The sequence below is a fragment of the Gorilla gorilla genome, chromosome 16 (genome assembly GCF_029281585.2).
Source record: "Gorilla gorilla gorilla isolate KB3781 chromosome 16, NHGRI_mGorGor1-v2.1_pri, whole genome shotgun sequence".
Classification (NCBI taxonomy): Eukaryota; Metazoa; Chordata; class Mammalia; order Primates; family Hominidae; genus Gorilla; species Gorilla gorilla.
Window position 1 is genome coordinate 51,698,107 of NC_073240.2, and position 22,285 is coordinate 51,720,391.

The following is a 22,285-nucleotide window of genomic DNA, read 5'->3' on the forward strand; positions in this document are numbered from 1 at the left end:
AGGTGGGAGGATGGCTTGTGCCCAGGAGGCAGAGGTTGCAGTGAGCTGAGATTGTGCCACTGCACTCCAGCCTGGGCAGCAGAGCCAGGGCATGTCTCAAAAGAAAAAAAAAAAAGTTATAGTATAATGTTGTAATTGCCTTCATGAAGGCATGAACCATGTGTTGTGCTGATATAATCAGGCATACAAATGACCATGGGAACCTTTGTTTCCCTGGTCTCAGACTTTGAAGAGGAGAATATGCTGATTAGATTTTGTCTGAGAGTTCTGAAATGAAACTACCTGGGAACCTGTTTAAATATTGCATGGGTAGAATTTAGTACTTTGCTTTGGTCCTGCCATTTTTGTTTTGGCTTCCTTTGGCATGAAATGGGCCTTAGTCCTGCTCTTTCTTGTTACTTGGCTGGCTTCCATGTTAGCATAGGCAGGAAATTTTGAAAACAATAGATAGTTATTAAATATTAGATAGTTGATGGTAGAATTATTTTGTCCAACTGTTGCTACATTTTGCTTCTTAGACTTACATATAATTTAAACAATTTTCAATTTTATTTTATTTTTAAAATATGTAAAGCATTATGGCTCACTTTCATCTCTAGCCCCACTACCCAGTCTTCCCCTTACCCTCATAGGGAACTATTTTCATTAGTTTCTGATTAATCTTTCCATTGTTTTATTTTGAAAAAGCAAGCAAAAGTTTGTGCACACATTCACTCTCTTTTATATAAAAGGCAGCATGTTATCTATACTATCTCTTACTTGAAAGATAGCATACTATATAGATTATTCTATACCTTGTTTTGACATCTTTATACTTTTATACAGTTGCATAATTTTTATTGGGTGGATGTACCATAGTTTTTTCAACCACATCCCTTTTGGTGGACATATGGCTTGTTTTTGATTTTTTTTGTTGTTGTTGTTCTCATAAATAATGTTGTAATTTGGCTGGGCATGGTGGCTCATGCCTGTAATCCCAGCACTTTGAGAGGCCGAGGTGGGCGGATCACCTGAGGTCAAGATTTCGAGACCAGCCTGGCAAACATGGCAAAACCCTGTCTCTACTAAAAATACAAAAAATTAGCCTGTAGTCCCAGCTACTAGGGAGGCTGAGGCATGAGAATCGCTTGAACCTGGGAGGTGGAGGTTGCAGTGAGCCAAGATCACGCCACTGCACTCCATCCTGGGTAACAGAGTGAGACCCTGTCTCGAAAAAATAAATAAATAATGTGGCCAGGCACGGTGGCTCACACCTGTAATCCCAGCACTTTGGGAGGCTGAAGTGGGCAGATCACTTGAGGTCAGGAGTATGAGACCAGCCTGACCAACATGGAGAAACCCTGTCTCTACTAAAAATACAGAATTAGCTGGGCGTGGTGGTGCAGGCCTGTAATCCCAGCTGCTTGGAAGGCTGAGGCAGGAGAATCACTTGAACCTGGGAGGCGGAGGTTGTGGTGAGCTGAGATCGCACCATTGCACTCCAGCCTGGGCTACAAGAGCGAAACTCCATCTCAAAAAAAAAATAAATAAATAAATAAATAAATAAAGCTGTAATTAATAACCTTTTATATGTATCATTTTATAGTTATGGATGCTTATATTAAAGGGGATCTCAGAGTTATTTTTATTGAGACTCATGATCTTTAGGAAAATATTTTCTTGCCAATTAGAGGGACGTATATCTGCAGGCATCAGATGTTTTTAATGTATATTATTGAGTGGTAATCATTTTTTAAAGATATAATTTATGGGGCTGGGCACGGTGGCTAATGTCTGTAATGCCAACACTGTGAGAGGCTTAGGTGGGCAGATCGCTTGAAGTCAGGAGTTCGAGACCAGCCTGGCCAGCATGGTGAAACCCCATCTCTACTAAGAATACAAAAATTAGCCTTATGTGGTGGTACATGCCTGTGTTCCCAGCTACTTGGGAAGCTGGGGTCAGAGGATTGCTTGAACCTGGGAGGTGGAGATTGTGGTAAGCTGAGATTGTGCCACTGCACTCCAGCCTAGGCAACACAGCGATAGTATGTCTCAAAAAAAAAAAAAAAGATAAAATTTATGCCTTCTTTTTTTTTTTTTTTTTGAGACGGAGTCTCGCTCTTTCGCCCAGGCCAGAGTGCAGTGGCGCTATCTCGGCTCACTGCAACCTCCCAGGTTCACGCCATTCTCCTGCCTCAGCCTCCCGAGTAGCTGGGACTACAGGTGCCTGCCACCGCGCCTAGCTAATTTTTTGTATTTTTAGTAGAGATGGGGTTTCACCGTGTTAGCCAGGATGGTCTCGATCTCCTGACCTCGTGATCCGCCCGCCTCAGCCTCCCAAAGTGCTGGGGTTACATGCATAAGCCACCGTGTCCGGCCTTCTTTTTTTTTTTTTGAGACAGAGTCTCGGTCACCTAGGCTGGAGTATGGTGGCGCCACCTCGGTTCACTGCAACCTCCGCCTCCTGGGTTCAAGTGATTCTCCTGCCTAAGCCTCTCGAGTAGCTGAGACTACAGGTGCGTGCCACTGTGCCCGGCTAATTTTTTGGTAGGGACGGGGTTTCACCGTGTTAGCCAGGATGGTCTGGAAATCCTGACCTCATGATCCACCCGCTTTGGCCTCCCAAAGTGCTGGGATTACAGGCATGAGCCACTGCGCCCGGCCATTTTATGCCTTCTATATGTCTTCACTCTGGTACTGTTGTCTCATCCACTCCTGAATTTTAAGGCCTGCTTTGGTGCTTTCTCTGATGCAGAATGTCTTTTTATTTGTATTTTCTTCTGAGATGGAGTTTCGCTGTTGCATCCCAAGCTAGAGTGCAATGGCACGATCTCGGCTTACTGCAATCTCTACCTCCCAGGTTCAAGCAATTTTCCTGCCTCAGCCTCCCGAGTAACTGGGATTACAGGTGCCCGCCTGCCATCACACCCGGCTAATTTTTTTATTTGTGGTAGAAACAGGGTTTTGCCATGTTGGCCAGGCTGGTCTCGAACTCCTGATCTCAGGTGATCCACCCACCTTGGCCTCCCAAAGTGCTGGGATTACGGGCATGAGCCACCGTGCCCAGCCAGAATGCCTTATTATTTTTTTTATGAGTATCATTGAATAAATACATTTTTTTAAGTTATTATTTTCTTTTTAGAGATAGGGTCTTGCTACGTTAGCCAGGCTGGTCTCAAACTTCTGGCCTCAAGCAGTCCTCCCACCTTGGCCCCCCAACGTGCTGGAATTATAGGCATGAATAAATAAACTTCAGTGCTCATAAAGTTAGGTGTTAAGTGCTTTATCTTCTGAGGTAGTATTTATCTTCATTTTACCTTTTCTTTTTTTTTTTGAGACAGAGTCTTGTTCTGTCACCCAGGCTGGAGTGCAGTGGCATGATCTTGGTTCACTGCAACCTTTGCCTCCTGGGTTCAAACGATTCTCATGCCTCAGCCTCCCAAGTAGCTGGGATTACAGGAGAGTGCCACCACGTCTGTCTAATTTTTGTGTTCTTAATAGAGATGAGGTTTCTCACCGTGTTGGCCAGGCTGGTTTCAAACTCCTGACTTCGAGTGATCCGCCTGCCTCAGCCTCCCAAAGTGCCTGGCCATTTATCTTCATTTTAAAGATGAGAAGACTGAGGCTCAGAAAAGTCAAGTAACTTATAGAGCATAGGAGCATAAGTCGTAGAGCAGATAAACGGAGCCAGAGCCCAAATTTCTGTACTCAAAGCTTGTATACCTCATTCTTAGTTATACCAAATATACTTTGTAATCGTAGTTATTATTCTTTGTTTCTCTGAAAATTTTTACATTTTTTGAGTCACAGTGTTTTTCCCCCTTTTTTTCTGATTGTTGAAACAGTTGGGATATTATTCATAACAGAAAGAATTAAGGTTTCATTGAGATGGTCTTTGGATTAGTTTGTTGACCTTGATATTGGTGACTTGGGAATGGGTGATACCTTAGCTGAGCAGGTGATTTATCAGCAATCTGATAAGACAATCTCTGCTTTAAATGCTTTCTGGGGGCCTGGGTGTGGTGGCTCACTCCTGTAATCCCAGCACTTTGGGAAGCTAAGGTGGGAGGGATCGCTTGAGTCTGGGCGTTTGAGACCAGCCTGGGTAACATAGTGAGACCCTATCTCTACAAAAAAAAAAAAATTAGCTCGGTGTGATGGTGCATGCCTTGGTCCCAGCTACTTGGGAGGCTGAGGTGAAGGATTGCTTGAGCTTAGAAGGTAGAGGCTGCAGTGAGTTTTGATCGTGCCACTGCCTTCCAACCTGAGTGATGGAGTGAGACTCTGTCTCAGGAAACGAAACAAAACAAATGCTTTCTGGGATGTTCCTTATCTCTTTCTTGGCCCGGGTCAGATTTGTTTCAACTCTTAAGATTGTGAGAGTAATAGCTCTGCTCCTCTGACCTCTAGTGAAGGTGTTGGAATTGGTCATGCTGCTACCTCTTGATTGTAAGAATAGGAAGTTTCCGTTTTCTCCCGTTCCATAGTAGACACAGACAGCATGGATGCTGGGTAATGATGGTTATAGTTAACATTAGAATCCCTGATGAAAGGGCTGAAAGAATTGAGAAGAATGAAAAACAATGAGCATAGAGTCAGGGAATCAGGTCAAGATAGACTATGTGGAGAGGCAGTAAAATATGGGGGTTTAAAATATGGACTGACTTCAACTGTCTGGGTTTGAGTCCTGGCTCCACCATGTGATAGATTGGACCTTGAGAAATTGCCTTTTTTTGGGTCTCTCTTTTTTTTGTTTTTTTTTTTTTTGAGACCGAGTCTTGCTCTGTCGTCCAGTCTGGAGTGCAGTGGCGTGATCTTGGCTCACTGCAAGCTCTGCCTCCTGGGTTCATGCCATTCTCCTGCCTCAGCCTCCCGAGTAGCTGGGACTACAGGTGCCCGCCACCACGCCTGGCTAATTTTTTGTATTTTTAGTAGAGACGGGGTTTCACCGTGTTAGCCAGGATGGTCTCGATCTCCTGACCTCATGATTCACCCACCTCGGCCTCCCAAAGTGCTGGGATTACAGGCGTGAGCCACCACGCCCAGTCTTGGGTCTCATTATTATATAGGGATAAAAATGCCTATCTCATTGGGTGGTTATGAGGATTAAATGAAGTAATGCTTATAAAGTACTTGACCCATAGTGACTGTCTAATTAAAGTGTTAGTTATTATCAGTGTGAAGCCTGACTGAGAAAATTCCTTGGAGTATCTAGATTATATGTACATGGCATTTGTCATAGTGTTAATATATTTCCTCAATCTTAAAATGTACTTTAAAAATGTTTTAATATTATTGCAATAAAAATGCTTATTTAAGCCAATGAGTATATTTAATGTGGCAGACAGTGTTTCTTTCCTAAATAATTGTTATTCCCTCAATTGAGAAGATAAGGTATTGTGTGTGGCTTATTATATTTAATATATGATTTACATCATGTGGGTTGATATTAGGTGGCTAGCTCACTCAATACAAAGAGCTAGTAACTCACTATTAACTGTAGTGATTAGGGTTTTTTTATTATAGTGATTAGTTTTTGAATTATATATTTGGCTATAAAATAGCAATTATAAAATAGAGAATGCTTTGATTGATAATGTAAAGATTTGCACAAAAAATAGAAGGCATGTCTTCTTAGTGCCATTTACAAGATTTTAAGTTGATACACATAGTGTCTATTCCGTTTCTGGAATATCCTATGAAATACATAATTCTGGAAGATTTCAGGGTGAAGAATACCTGAAATCTTCCTTACTGAAGGTTTTTAACCTTATATTTTGCAATTTGTGTTTCTGTTTACTTGTAACTGGTATCTTTGATACTTACAGGACTGCTTTGTTTAACTTCGTGTGAAAAGTCTGTTTTTGGTAGTTAGTAATCAGACTTTTCCCTCAACTTTTATAGGTTATTTGGCTGTTTCCTTATTTCTACATGAAAGTCATGAATTATTGCTTCTCCTTGTGAATACAGTTGTAAAGGTATTGTATTGTATGTTGGTTAATATGAAGTCATAATTCTTGTCAGCACCTGATATTTCTCCTCGATCATATTCAATTAGATGAGATTAGAAGAAAGTGGGCTTGCAGAATGGGCTTAGAAGAATCTTTTAGATCAGTTTCTGCATCTATAAAATGGAGTTAAATAATAGAACTTACAGAGTTGTGAGGATTAAATGAAATACTATGTGAAGTAGTAGCTGCTGCTCTTCTTGTTATAATTTCATTTTAAAACACAGAGTTAGAACTAAAGTTCAGGTCTCTAAGTTGTTAGTTTAGATATACTTTCCATGCTGTTATCTTTTTTTCTAGGATCTGTTCTAAAGGGATATAGATATAAACTGGGTAAATGAAGTCTTTAAAATTTAAAAAGTCATTTAAAAAAAGAATAGAATATAATCAAGTAACTGAAATGTAGAGATAATAAAAACAATCCTCACTCACAATATTTTCTGTTAAACTCCCAAATCAAAATGATAATGAGATGTAATTGAGTTGTTGAGCTTTTTATCTTGTGTCAGTTTTTTGATATGTGAGAGAGAGAGAACAGTATTTTCTGACCTTTAAGTCATATGCTATATTAAGGTTACTAGTAGCTTAAATTTCTTCCAAACTTAAAAAATATATTTTTAGGTTCTATTAGAATGGTTTATAGACCATATGGATAGATAAGTACATATGAATGTGTGCATTTTATTGTGAATATTCCAGAATCACTTCGTTTTAAACTTACATTCATATTATTGTTGATTAATAAGAAAAACTCATAAAATTGTTTTATTATTGGTTTAGAAAAGTTTTAAAGGCTGTAATAAAGGAGACTACTTTGGCTAGATTCAGAACAGAGATACAATTTCCTCTTGTATCAGTTGCTTTTTGGCTTTATTTGTCTACTGACTCTATTAAGGCAAATGAAACAAATGGGAGCATTGCAATAAAATATGCCATAAGTTTGGATGTACAAATTAATTATAAATAACACAAAATTACTAAGTATATAGGACCATTACAGTGTTGAATTTGCCATTCCTAGTTTCAGTATTTACACTAAATGTTTTCTTTGCTTAATGTTGTACCAGGATCTGCAGAGCACTAACCTAGTAGAAGTGTGTATGGCACTGACTGTTGTTAGCCAGATTTTCCCCCGCGAAATGATTCCAGCTGTTCTTCCATTAATAGAAGATAAACTTCAACATTCTAAGTAAGTAAATTCTTTTGGGATAGGCGTCTATGCCATATATTTCAAAACAGAAGTTTATACTAGAAAATTTATTATAACTTCAGTGCTACCAGGATAGAGATTATTTGACTGCTAGGAATAATACAAAAATCTTCAATAAGATCATCTTTATTTTTATGTGGGTTTAGGGGAAATGTTAGACAGCTTTCTAAAGTTAGACTAAGAGACAGTGAGGCCTAGTATCCAGGAATCCTTGGCTTGCCTCCCATTTCTACCACTAATGAGCAGTGGTCTTGTTTTTCCTTGGCTATATGGGGTTGGTTGAAGCTCCTTAGTTCTACCAAAGTTGTTTGGGGATAAAGTGAAATAATGAAAAACATATGGCAATTGTGCAAGTGTTGTGAATGCAAAGCTTCAGTGTAGTGGGAAGATGCTTTTTTTTTTTTTTTTGAGACAGAGTCTCACTCCGTTGTCCAGGCTGGAGTGCAATGGCATGATCTTGGCTCACTGCAACCTCTGCCTCCCGGGTTCAAGCAATTCTCCTGCCTCAGCCTCCCATGTAGCTGGGATTACAGGTGCCTGCCACCATGCCCGACTAATTTTTTTTTTTTTTTTTTAATAGAAACTGGGTTTAGCCAGGCTGGTCTCGAACTCCTGACCTCAGGTGATCCACCTGCCTCAGCCTCCCAAAGTGCTGGGATTACAGGTGTGAACCACCATGCCCGGCCCGGGAAGATGCTTTTTATATCAAAACCACAGCATTTTAATCCTATTTTATAGCAGAATGTTTCCAAACTTAATTTACTTTGTAGTATTTTGCTAATCTTCTCTTGTAAATTTCCTTAACTGTCTCCTTATCAGATTGACTTACTTTTCACTGTATTTGAATTATTAATATTTTGTTTTTGACCAAGCCCCTTTATGTCATAATTTTAATTAATTAAGTAATTAATTAATTTTTTTGAGACAGAGTCTCACTCTGTTGCCTAGGCTGGAGTGCGGTGGAGTGATCTCGGCTCACTGCACGCTCCACCTTCCAGGTTTAAGCAGTTCTCTGCCTCAGCCTCCTGAGTAGCTGGAATTACAGGAACACGCCACCATGCCCAGCTAATTTTTTGTATTTTTAGTGGAGGCAGGGTTTCACCATCTTGGCCAGGCTGATCTTGAACTCCTGACCTTGTGATTCACCTGCCTCGGCCTCCCAAAGTGCTGAGATTACACATGTGAGCCACTGCGCCTGGCCCATAATTTTTAAAGTTGGAAAAGGTTTGCAATCATTGTGATTATGGTATGTCAGTTATATATTCTTGATGAAGATTTTTTTGTTACTCATACAACATGTGTTTTACATACTTTAAATCAGTATTTTTAATGTTCTGAGATTGCAAAATGTTGTCTTATAGCTTGTATTCTTTTTTTTTTTTGAGACGGAGTCTTGCTCGGTCGCCCAGGCTGGAGTGCAGTGGCGTGATCTTGGCTCACTGCAACCTCCGCCTCCCGGGTTCAAGCTATTCTTCTGCCTCAGCCTCCTGAGTAGTTGGAACTACAGGCGCCCGCCACTATGCCTGGCTAATTTTTGTAGTTTTTGTAGAGACAGGGTTTCACCATATAGGCCAAGCTGGTCTCGAACTCCTGACCTCGTGATCCACCTGCCTTGGCCTCCCAAAGTGCTGGGCTTACAGGCGTGAGCCACCATGCCCGGCCAACTTGTATACTTTAAGAAATATTGAATCATGAATCTTCCAGCTAAAATGATAGCTTTTACTAAGAATTACAGAATAACTTCATAGGTCTTTCAGACTTTTTATGTATTGTATATCATATCTGTGTTTAGAATGAAGGATGATTATGGACAATTAATTATTGGAAATATTTGCTTTTTTGAGATTTATAAGGTGATCTGATTATAACAGCAGCATATTTTTGCTTAACTTTTCCTTACCACTACTTTTTGTGGTGACCTTACTTACTGACCATTTGTATGAAATCCTTCTGAGAATTGAAAGGTCCCGTTTCAATTTTTTTCTTTATTGCCTTGTATTTAGTCTAATTTCAAGTCCTGGCTAGAGTTTAGACTTTTTGAAACTCAGCTTTTGCAGTTATGGCTATACTCAGCCCCATGCTCTGGAGTAAAGAGCTGACGAATATGGGGCAGAGCTATAGGTAAGCCAGTAGATGTCACAAAGAATATTTGAAATAAGGCTTGAATTCAACTTTTGAATCCCTGGCTGTATTTCAGCATACCAACCCCAGAGCCTGAATCTAGGTCTCTTGTCTTATGTTAGTACCACCACTTGAGGCCAGGCCTGTGAACTCCTGGGCCTATTCAGAGTTTTTTTTTTTTTTTCCTCACTTCATTTACCTATTCTCCCCCAGAATTAATATCAGTTAACACGCAATGGCAATACACTGTGATGTGGCTTGCATTCACCACAGTATTAATACTAACAGTAAATCTGTTACTAATCTGCCTTTCTTTTCTTTTTTTTTTTTTTTTTTGTGAAAAGAGTTTTCCGTTATGGCATAGCTTGCCTAGGAAGATAAGAGTTGTTTATTAATGGAATTTGTATGACCACTTATTAAGAATCTTATAAAAGGTGTTCGTGAGTGGAACACAAAGGATTGCACTGAATAGTCTTAGTCTTGAGATTCTATGACAGAAATATCTGTTAAGGAACCCGAAAAGTAAATACTTCACTTTTGTGATGTTTGCTGCTGTTCTGAGCACTGCCAGCATAGTCTGCAAATAACAGATATGTAGAAATAGACAAGAGAGAGAATTTCTAACAAGGAAGAAGCTTCCTTGGAAACTACATCATGAACATAGGATGGCATTTCTTTATTTTTGTTTCTGTGTGCTAGACGTTATCTGCTACAGATGAAGTGCAAAACTAGTATATACTTTTCTTTTTATTATCATGAGGTTTTGAAACAGATGAACTGGGCAAGGAGAGGAATAACATCTTTTTATTCCATGTGTGTCCTTGTATTCCTCCCCTCTGTCTCCCAGAGTATTTGGAGTCTGCTATCCAGTGATATATATATAAAAAAAAGAAACATAGAAAGCTACTATTTTAGGGTGAGAATGTTAACGAGTTTTTTTTCTTTTCTTTCCTTTTTTTTTTATTTGAGACTGAGTCTCACTCTGTCACCAGGTTGGAGTGCAGTGGCACAACCTTGGCTCACTGCAACTTCTGCCTCCCAGGTTCAAGCGATTCTTGTGCCTCAGCCACCCAAGTAACTGGAACTACAGGTGTGCACCACCACACCTGGCTAATTTTTGTATTTTTAGTAGAGACAGGGTTTCGCCATGTTGGCCAGGCTGGTTTTGAACTCCTGGCCTCAAGTGATCCACCCACCTCAGCCTCCCAAAGTGCTGGGATTACAGGCCAAAGATTTTTAATATTAATAAAAAGACTTTAATATTACTAGCTGAAATTACCTATTACTTAAACTTACTGTTGACTTTTTTCAATTTTTAGAGATACGTCTTTTAAAAATGGAATTAGAGAATTAAGAAATTTGTTTTTCTTGTTTTTTTTAATCTCAAAAGTAATATATGCTTATTACAAAAAAAATTCCCTAATTAGATAAATATATAACACGGGCAGTTAAAGTTTTGAGACCTTACTTCCTAGAGGTAACCACTTTTTATAATTTGGTATATTAGAATAAATAAATTAATCACAAATGTATAGTTATCTCTTTCTTTGTAAATTAAGGTAATGAGCCAGTATTTTGAATTCATCTGGCCTATAATCTTTCAAAGTAAATACTTGAGAATTCAGATTGTCTTGTTTAAATTTCATTTTTTGTCTTCAGGGAGATTGTACGAAGAAAAGCTGTTCTGGCATTATACAAATTCCATCTCATTGCTCCTAATCAAGTACAACATATTCATATTAAGTTTCGGAAAGCACTTTGTGACAGAGATGTTGGGGTCATGGCTGCCTCCTTGCATATATATCTTAGAATGATTAAGGTAAGTTGGAAATTTTAGCAAGTACTGAGTAGTTACCATTAGAAAAATACAATTATGGAATTAAAAAGAAACAGATATTTTGGTAAAATGCTTAGTTAACATTTTATAATTTTATTATTGACCTTTGAATTAGTAGTTTTGCAAGTTGTTGAGAGCATGAGTTGTAGGCACATTACAGAATTAGTTTTTTTTTTTTAATGCCTAAAATTTTTTGATATTACTAAACAGGTGTGGAAAAATGGTATCAATGGAAGGTGTCTTAAGTTTGCAGATTTGTGTTTTTTCAAGCGGTAATTCTCTTTTATATAACTTCATGGGATGCATAGAAATGAGGAAAACCAGCGGGGGTTGTGCAAGCTATAGATTGTAGTATTGACTCCATGTATTAATTCTGTATCATATGAGGAAAGAGGGTTGAATGTTATGGTAAAACACTTTTCTAAATGGCGATGGTGGATTTATACTAATTCATCCTTAGTGTATTGCCTGAAACCATTTGTGTTCAAATATACATATTTGTAACAGATTTCATGGCACTTACTATAACAAAATAAAATATGCTATTGAACTCATTTAAAGTTATATTGTTTTTTATGTATCGTATTCTAAAATAGTACAGTTTAAATAAATGTTCAATATTAAATTTTATTTTTTCCTTAACATTTACTAAAATTTGAAAGAGCTTTATTTCCCTTCCAAAAAATTTTCCCTTGATACATAATAAAAATTAGAATAAAGAATCTAATGTTCCTTTTAAGGAGTGTGGATATAATTTCCCCAGTCCAAGAGATTACTCAGATACATAATCAAGGCACACTCCTTCAGAAACAAATATTTTTAGATACTGTGTGGCTAATTAATTTTTAATTGGCAGGCACACTGATTTTGGGGACTTTTTTTTTTTTGAGATTGAGTTTCGCTTTTGTTGCCCAGGCTGGAGTGAAATGGCATGATCTCAGCTCACCACAACCTCCCCCTCCCAGGTTCAAGCGATTCTCCTGCCTCAGCCTCTCGAGTAGCTGGGATTACAGGCATGTGCCACCACACCCGGCTTATTTGGTATTTTTAGTAGAACCAAGGTTTCACCATGTTGGTCAGGCTGGTCTCAAACTCCTGACTTCAGATGATCCACTGGCTCGGCCTCCCAGAGTGCTGGGATTACAGGTGTGAGCCACTGTGCCCGGCCGATTTTGGGGACTTTTAATGTTTAGTCTTGGCTGTGCTCTTCTACCCAGGACAAATTTTTTTTTTTTTTTTTTTTTTTTTTGGGTGGAGCTTCGCTCTTGTTGCCCAGGCTGGAGTGCAATGGCGCGATCCCGGCTCAAAGCAACCTCTACCTCCCGGGTTCAAGCAGTTCTCCTGCCTCAGCCTCCCGAGTAGCTGGGATTACAGGCATGTACCACCATGCCCGGCTAATTTTGTATTTTTAGTAGAGACGGGGTTTCTCCATGTTGGTCAGGCTGGTCTCGAACTCCCAACCTCAGGTGATCCGCCCGCCTCATCCTCCCAAAGTGTTGGGATTACTGGCGTGAGCCACTGTGCCCGGCCCCAGAATGAATTTAACTCATTTACATGTGAAGTCTTTTGGACACAGAGTTCAGAGATTGCAAATAGGCCTTGATTTTCATCCAAAGCCGAGGTATTACTGTCCTTTTGCAGTATGCCAGTTCTTTTCACTTTTTGTTTTAATTACTGGTATTGGCTATTAAGGATTCTACCTAAGATATAAGAATTTTGAAATGTGATTAAACTGTATATGGGGAAAAGTAGGGAGTGATGGAAGCTTTTCTGGGATGATTCACCTTTGGGTTGGTTAGCCACAGGAATTTTATCATGGAAGATGTTATACATATTAGAGCACTGTTTCATTAAATGTGAACATAAACTTACGTATGTATTAAGTCAGGTTCTATATGACATTTCAATTAGGTCTATTTCTATTTAATAAGACGTTATTAACAAAGTTTTTTTTTGGGGGGGATGTAGGAGAATTCATCTGGATATAAAGACTTGACTGGGAGTTTTGTAACCATTTTGAAGCAAGTAGTTGGAGGAAAGCTCCCAGTAGAATTCAATTACCACAGTGTGCCAGCACCATGGTTACAAATTCAGCTCTTGAGAATACTGGGACTTCTAGGAAAAGATGATCAAAGGTAAACTATTTTCAGTAAGTTTGCTTAATGACCCCATACCAGATGATAAGCTTAGACTTTAGTAACCTAGAGGTTTAATGATAAACCAGATTCTTCCAATGTTTAATTGGCTTAATAGTGATAAAAGAAGCCATGGTAAGAACCACATAAATGCTTTCAGGTTGCTGGGATAATCCTGGCTCTCTCCTTATCTTAATTTTACCCATCATGAAAGGTACCCATGAAACACCATCTCCTCTGTGATGCTTTCGTAATTGTTCTAGTTCAGGGGTTGGGAAACTTTTTCTGCAAAGGGCCAGATAATAAATATTTTAGGTGGCCGGGCACGGTGGCTCACGCCTGTAATCCCAGCACTTTGGGAGGCTGAGGTGGCGGATCACAAGGTCAGGAGTTTGAGACCAGCCTGACCAACATTGTGAAACCCCGTCTCTACTAAAAATACAAAAATTAGTTGGGCACAGTGGCGCGCGCCTGTAGTCCTAGCTACTCAGGAGGCTGAGGTAGGAGAATCGCTTGAACCCAGGAGGTGTAGGTTGCAGTGAGCCGAGATTGTGCCACTGCACTCCAGCCTGGGTGACAAAGCAAGACTCTGTCTCAAAAAATAATAATAATAAATAAATAAATATTTTAGGCTTTGTGGGCCATATGTTGTTTTTTGCATCTATTCGACTCTGCTATTACAGCATGAAAGCAGCCACAGATAGAACATAAATAAACATTATGGACATTAAAACTTGAATCTCAAATCGGCACATCATAAAGTATTATTCTTTTAATTTTTTTCCAACTATTTCAAACTGTAAAATCTCTTCTTAGCTTGAACCCATACAAAACCAGGCATTTGGCCAGATTAGGCCTGCGGGCTATAGTTTGCCAACCCTTGCTCTGGTTGGGTGTGAGTGCTTCACCTTTTTAATTCATTTATCTGAATTATTCTTTTAGCCAATAACTTAAACTTTTCATGTGTATCTTTCCAACTATATATATATATATAAATATATATACTTTCAATTTTGCCATTTTTTTTGTTTTTGAGACTAAGTCTTGCTGTGTTGCCCAGGCTGGAGTGTAGTGGTGCGATCTCAGCTCACTGCAACCTCCACCTCCTGGATTCAAGAGATTTTCCCACCTCAGTTTCCCAAGTAGCTGGGATTACAGGCGCACACCACCATGCCCAGCTAATTTTTGTATTTTTAGTAGAAATGGGTTTCACCATGTTGGCCAGGCTAGTCTCGAGCTCCTGACCTCAGATGATCTCCCTGCCTCAGCCTCCTAAAGTGCTGGGATTACAGGCGTGAGCCACCGCCCCGGCCTCAATTTTGCCCTACTTTTTCAAACTTAGACACTTTCAAAGTTCTAAGGACAGTACAAGGAGTTCCCTTACATCCTGCACCTAGATTCATCAATTTATTTTCATTTGTTCTATCATTCTCATTCTCTGTGTGTGTGCATGTGTGTATGCGTTTGCAAGTGCACCTACATATTATTTTTATTTTAAAAACTATTTCCGAGTTGCTTGAGAGCAAGCCCCTTGAGATTTTAGTTCCCTTGAGAGCAAGGACCTTGGCTAGAGTTCCTGATATGTTTCTGTCTTAAGAAAATGTTTGCTAATCAGTGTTCTGATTTTATGAATATTGTTCCCTTTTATATAGTAGGGTACCTTTGTATTCTAATGTTTTAGCCTAGCTTTACAAAGGGACCATTCTCCAGGCTTTTGCTTCTAGAAATCAACTTAATGTCAGAATCCATTTGCCTGTGAGCTCCTGACTAGCACTAATTGGGCTATATCACTGTTGGTATTATATATAGTGTTACTTTTTTCTGTGTTTATGAATCTCAACTACTGATTGAAACCTGCAGTGAAAACGTAAGGTGATGGAGCATGTACACACATTAGAAATGATTGTCTTAATTATATTTTATTTTATATCATGCCAGCCTATCCTAACGTGGAGCTCTAGTTGGAATTACTGGAATTATGTTTTAAAATCATGAATTTTATATTAATGCATCAGATCTTATTGGTCTAAAAAAGACTTACTGCCATCCATTGTTATCAGGAAGTAACTTGGGAGGCATTTAGTGAATTTATTAAATTCATTAACTCACTGTCTTCCTTTTTCTTGCCTTCATGGATAAATTTGGATAATACATATATACAAAGATGAGTAAGCTAGTCCTTACCTTCACAGCACTCAGGTGACCAGTAACTAGGCTCAGTTATGAATAGAGTGGAACTTTCTTATAATGTTATGGAACATTAGAATGTTTTCTCCTTTTTTGTCTCAACTCTAATGAGATTTTATTTTAACATAAATCTTACATTTTGTTGGACATTATTGCTCAATGTAGCAAAGTAAAAAGTTATAACTGGATTCTAAAGTATTTAATTGAAAAAACCAATTTACTGGAAAAGTCTGTTGTATTTATGGTCTTTTATATCTATTTGAATATTTTCTTGTGTTTTGTAGTTTTGTGCTTCTTAGATTTATTAAGATTTATCTTGATCTTGTTCACAAATGTTTCTTCATTTCATGTGGTTAAGACTCACGCCAGACACTGGCTTTTTAAATTGAGGAACTAGACTATAATCTAGGTATAATATTACCAAATTTTTTGGGGGGGCAGGGAAGGATTGGTAATGTCTGCTGTATGGTTATCTTCTGAGGAAGAAATGCTTAACAATAAAACGAAGGATTTTAGAATGTGGTTCTGGATTCTTAATTATTGGATATTTATACTTCAGTCAAGACAGAATGAAAGTACATGCACTTAACATTGAACTTTCTAGCTGTATATTTGGAAAAAAAGAGATTTTCTGAAAGATGTAATTAATTTATATAGTCCCAAATTATTTTGATATTTTCATTTATTTTATGGCACAGTTTCTCTGCAAGACCACTGTATGTATCCTGTGTTGCTGGTATTTTTTTTTTCTTCTATTAGTGCTTTTTGAATTTGTAAAACATACAAAATACCAGCTAAGAAGCTATAGTTTTTCACATTGGCCTCTTGGAGAGGATATTTCTCTAACAAGCGTGGAGGCAGAGTGCTAGGGCACTAATGCACTTTTTTTTTCCCACAGTATCTTCCTCATCACAGTTATTCTTACTGTAATCAGTGACCATAATGACATATGAATGGTCCAAACCTGTTAATTCCACAAAATATCTTTTTTTATATTTAATGTAAGTGTAAGTAAAAATTTTCTTTCTGAAGAACCTAGTTACTACTCAAGGAAAGACTAGTATTTGAAAACTTTTTCATGGTATCTGGTTAAAATACAGTTAATATGCTATCTGAAATAATATGAATATATGAAGTATTACTATGGTGACTTAGAAATATTCTATTGAAAGAAAATTATAAAATATAGTATGTTCAACCAAATAAAAACTTGGTTTATAAACTAGGCACAGTGAGGAAAGAGTTGATTGACATATATATCTCATTGGTTAACTAGTCAACTTTGATAAAGTAGGAAGTTCAGCTCGTGAAAAACAGCAAACCTTTTAAGAAGTGAAATTTCCATAACTTCATCATAAAATGAATTTCTTTCACTTCTCTTCTGTAGATCCTCAGTTTTAAAGAGAAGTTTGAAAAACTGTGTTTTATTGGGTTAGAATACTATAATTCTACTGCAAATAAAATATCTTTTAAACAGGACAAGTGAATTAATGTATGATGTTCTTGATGAATCCTTACGAAGAGCTGAGTTAAATCACAATGTCACATATGGTAGGTAATATATGTAAATATTACTCTAATGACTAATAATGTTTTTTAGTATTGCAGTTAAATCTGTGTTAGAATGCTATAAATTCCAATAGAATTTTATACACTGATTTTAAGATAGTTCTTTGGATTATTATTTTTTCAATGTAAGCATTTAATTACTGATAGATAAGAGTAATTTGAACTCATGGCATGTTCTAAATGTTGACCTAAGTTTATTATTATAACTGTCTCTATTGAAAACACATATCAATTATCTATTTTTTTCAAGTATCTAATTGACTGTGAAGATAACTCCATAGATTTTTCCATGCTTGGTAAACATTTACGGTATTCAAAGACAGTTCTTAAATAAATCAATCGACTAGTTGTCAGATATTTTATTAAATTTCTGTTATTTGTCAGTCCCTATGCAAGGTACTTAGAATACAGCAGTGAATAAAACATTATGGGGCTTATAAACTAGATTGATGGACAGGGATAGGTGTTGTTAATGTTACAAAAGAGAATTGCAGGGCATGGTGGGAGAATTTAGCAGCTAGTCTTAGGTGAGGGGAAGAATAAAGAAGGTTTTCCTGAGAAAGTAATATTTAAGAAGACATCTGAAGGATGAATAGGATATAGGCAGGAATATATAGATGTGGAATAATAGTATACTATTTTGTGAAGAGACAATAAATTGTTACATACAATTTAAAAATTAGTAATAGGAGACAAGAGTTGAGGGAAGGGGGTAGAAAACTGAGAAAGCAGCCAAAAAAAACTTCCAATTTTAACAGCCAATGGGAGGAGCTATTCTTTTTGATTAGCCTGAGAAAGCTCAGTGAGGAAATTGAGATATTTGGAGCTATTTAAAAGGTAGAACAGTTTGAATTTTGCATGCTCTGGAGGACAACAGTAGAAGAGGCACTGAGAGATGTAACTCAAATGAGAAGTCATTTCTTAATCTGGTAAAATATCATGAAGTAGGAAATGAAGAGCATTACTTTTTCTGTGAGACAAGGATAACCTGCGGACCTTTAAGAACAATGGTTGTAGAAACGTAGGTTAGACCAGAGGACAGAAATTGAACTAGTTTAACTGAAATAAAAAGTGCCTGACAAAGATGCAGTCCAAATAAGGAAAAAGGATTGTGTGTATGAGACTAATACAAGAAAAATAATGCACATGGTAGTGAATTGGGGTGGTAAACTTTGAAGGATAGATTTTTGTTTTGCATGTATGAATGGTAATTAAGGTAATAAGGATGCTTTATTAATTTGTTCAGCCAGCGTTTATAGAGTGCCTGTGAAACAAAAACTTGATTGTGTTTTAAACTAGGTGTGGATTGAGGAAAGAGTTGATTGACTTATGTATCTCTCCATGCTAAGTGTGGAAAGTAAAGGGAAGAATAAGGTAGACACAGGCCTTGTCCTTATGAGTATATAGTGTAATAAACAGTTGATATTATGTAGGTTCCTGCTATGCAGGAATAAGGGGTCACAGATGTGGATGACCCTTACTGAAGCAGGTGATTTTCTGAGAAGATCTAGAAAAGTGTCAGAATTTTTCCAGTAAGTTAAAGTAAGTTAAACTTTTTTGTTTGCGATATAACCAGTGTCCAGGATAAGGGTTTGAAAGTCTTTCGGGAAATTCTGCTTAAAATTCAGTTAAAAATCTGCTTTTTTTTTTCCCTTGCAGAAAGTTTTTTTTATTTTATTTTAATAATTGACATTTCAGCTTTAATTTTTTTATTTTTTTGAATAGGTAATATATGCACATGGGTCAAAATTCAAAAGGTACAAAAGGGTATACAATGAACAGTAAGTGTCCTTTCCACCCTTATCACCCACCACCCAGTTCCCTTTCCTGGGGATAACCACTGTTACCCGTTCCTTTTGATTTGGAGAATACTGTATACCTGAGGAAATATTTTTTAATATTTTCCAGAACGACCCTTATTATTAAGATTGCTTGGCCAGGCATGGTGGCTCACGCCTGTGATCCCAGCACTTTGGGAGGCCGAGGTGGGCGGATCACAAGGTCGGGAGTTCAAGACCAGCCTGGCCAATATGGTGAAACCCTGTCTCTACTAAAAATACAAATATTAGCTGGGCATGGTGGTGTGTTCCTGTAATCCCAGCTACTCGGGAGGCTGATGCAGGAGAATTGCTTGAACCGGGACCTGGGAGGCAGAGGTTACAGTGAGCCAAGATCATGCCACTGCACTCTAGCCTTTGCTACATAGCAAGACTCTGTCTCAAAAAAAAAAAAAATGATTGCTTGAACCAACACCAACAGTTTGTTTCTTTGCAGGCTCTTGGTCCAGTGTTTCACCTTGCTACAGAAACCTTATAGTTCCTGTTGTTTCATTTCCTTTGTTTAGCTTTTCATTGTTATGCTTTTCTCTATATCTGTATTGATAGAGCTTATAACTTACATTGATTATATCAGTGGTAGAGTATTTGCTAGCAATCCTGATATAGGTATTTTACTGCTTAAGAATGTTAATTTTAATCGTAAGCTTCATAAGGGCAGGGACTGTGTCTCTCTTATTAACCAGCATATCTCAGTAGCTGGTACTGTGTTAATGAGTAATATGCTTTAACTGAATTAAAGGAAGAAGAAGTTATTTACTTTATCAGTTATCTAAGTGGGTTTCAGTATTAGTACTTTCTATATTTTATTTTTATGGAAGCTCTATTATTACAATTTAGTGTCTAATCAAGAAATAAATTACATTAAAGACATCTATTGAATATCTGCTATGTGCCAGGCATTGTATAAAGTGGTGTATAGGATATGAAGACGTATAATATATGACCTTTGTCTTTAAGAAATTCACAATATAGTGGAAAGATAACTTGTTCATGAAAGCTTAATACCAGTGTAAGGCAGAATGTGAAGGGATGGTTCAGGGAAATAAGTATTGTAGGAGTTCCGAGGAAGTAGAGATCATTAAGGGCCTCAGGGCACAGATAGGGATTTATTGATGTGATAGGACCCTGAAAGGTAGATAAGATTTAGATAGGCAGAAGGGAGATTGAAGGGGCTTTTAGGTGGAGGGAACATGAGAGAAGGTGTAGACATGGGGCTATTTAAAAACAGTTTCAGAGACAATGTCTCACCAGTCTGAAAGGATAATTTATGGTGGGGAGCAGTGGAAGGGCAGTATTGTGGAGGACCTGTCACAACAGCCAAATGAGTTTGGATTTGTAAATCCGGAGGTATGGAAGATTTTTGGATAGGGTACTGATAACATGAGAATATCATTTTTAGTAAATTAGTAAATTGAGAGAATTATATAAAATGGAGTACAAGAGACAAAAGCCATCAAAAGTAGGTAGATAGAAGTACTTTTCCGTTTTTTTTTTCTCACTAATTTCACCGAAAACCCTTGGATACTATGTATAAGAAACATAAGACTCAGGAAGGTGGAGAACAAGTCAGGCTGGTTAGAGACCTCAGGACACAAGGAAAGAAACAGACACGGTGGTGTGTACCCTGGGTTTTCTTTTTGCCTCGGGTACCCCAGACTGGGTACTGAAGAGCCAGCAGTCTGGAAATGCCAACAGACACAGACAAAAACACCCCCAGAAAAGCCTGCCCTCTCTCACCAAAGGACCAAGAAGAAAAGGGAAATTAGCAAAGTAGAAAACTTTTAGATGATAACCCCTCTGTTCCATCCAAGCACAGGAAAAAACTGTGGACCCATCCCCTCCAGCAAAGGCTGAGGAAAAAGCCAAGATTTCCATCATCACCAGGTATAATGACGTGCCCCAACACACCCTCCCTAACCCCCCACTAGAGTGGTGACAGAAGCCCAAGAGACAGCTGGAATTTCATTGATGCCAGGTGATAAGGAAGGCCCCTTCCTTACGCTGTCAGTGGAGGTGACTTGGGAAGTCTGGATTTTTCCCATCTGGAAGTAGGGAGTAAAGAGGTAATTTTCCCCTCTTTGTGGCCAGGGTTCGGAGGCGTGGGTGTTAGAGAAAGCCTGGTGGACAGTCAGAACTTCCACTCCTGATCAGCGATAATGAGGCCACTCCCTCATAGTGTCACTGGAGGCCACAAAGGAAGCAGTAATGAGGTACCCCTCTCTCTCCCAGGCAGGGTAGAATCAGTTGATACTCCCTCCAACAATAACCAGGAGCCTCTCCATCCCCAGGTATCAAAGGAGACAGAGTAGAGAGCCTGGATTCCATTCCCATTGGGTGATACCTCCTCTCTCCTGCCAGAATAATGTCAGTAGATACTTATTTAACTTAATTAAAGTGAGAGTAAACTCTATTCTGAGGGATAAGGTGTCAGAAGAACTTTACATTTTGTTTGAGCATACATAATCCAACCCAAAATATCTATGATGAAACTGCAGTGTCATAAATGGTAGAACATTATTGATTTTTAATTTAGTAATTTATGCTTTATAGTATTTTAATTAGTACCAAGAGAGTAACCAAGAGTACTGAAGAGTAACCAAGTTCCATGTTGTATTTTTAAGTTTAGAAACCCTCAGTTGTGGCCGGGTACGGTGGCTCATGCCTGTAATCCCAGCACTTTGGGAGGCTGAGTTGGGCAGATCACTTGAGGTTAGGAGTTCAAAACCAGCCTGGCCAACATGGTGAAACCCTGTCTCTACTAAAAATACAAAAATTAGCTGGCCATGGTGGTGCACGCTTGTACTGCCAGCTACTTGGGAGGCCAAGGCAGGAGAATCACTTGAACCTGGGGGGTAGAGGTTGCAGACTGCATCTCAAAAAAAAAAAAAAGAAATTCTCAGTTGTATTTTACTTCACCACCACAGAGAGGAGACAGCAGAGTGGCTGCTCTTTCAGTTATGAACTTATACTTAGATATTTGTAGAATTGGAGAATAAAATGACTTAGCTCTGGGTGAGAAAATAATTTAAAAATCCATTTAATTCATTTTCAGCTCAATTATGCCTAAGGAAACTAAAAATAAGTGCAGTTTTTGAACTATTATTTTTTTTCCCATATTGGCATCCCAGAAACTTTATGAGTATCTAAATATAAACGTTTAAATTTTGGATGGGTAATGGCAGGCTTTTGTTAGTAAAACAATTTAATAGCAAGAGAGTTCTTAATGGTAGGAAGCCGTAATGAAAAATGTGTCAGTTATGTTGGAAAATGGAATATCATGATTTGAAATCTTAGGACTGTCATGGTAGTTCACAGTTCAGCAAACTTTTTCTGAAAAGAGGGCCAGATAGTAAATATTTTAGGCTTTGCAGGTCATGGAGGTTTCTGTTGCATATTCTCCT

At 38.1% G+C, this 22,285-nt stretch overlaps 1 protein-coding gene across 6 annotated transcripts in view; it reads left to right on the forward strand.

The window, feature by feature from the left end:
- The window catches only part of AP4E1 (adaptor related protein complex 4 subunit epsilon 1), a 97,770-nt gene that overhangs the window by 9,926 nt on the left and 65,559 nt on the right, over window positions 1-22,285 (forward strand). For 5 of the 6 annotated variants that reach the window (XM_055362998.2, XM_019011353.4, XM_055362999.2 and 2 more), the window contains 5 exons: window positions 5,884-5,957; window positions 7,055-7,176; window positions 10,978-11,137; window positions 13,124-13,290; window positions 16,955-17,028. In XM_055362998.2, the coding sequence (XP_055218973.2) occupies window positions 5,884-5,957; window positions 7,055-7,176; window positions 10,978-11,137; window positions 13,124-13,290; window positions 16,955-17,028 (597 nt within the window). Of the gene's footprint in view, window positions 1-2,384; window positions 2,496-5,883; window positions 5,958-7,054; window positions 7,177-10,977; window positions 11,138-13,123; window positions 13,291-16,954; window positions 17,029-22,285 lie in introns of those variants that run through there. The other variant, XM_063698999.1, reaches the window with a different exon arrangement.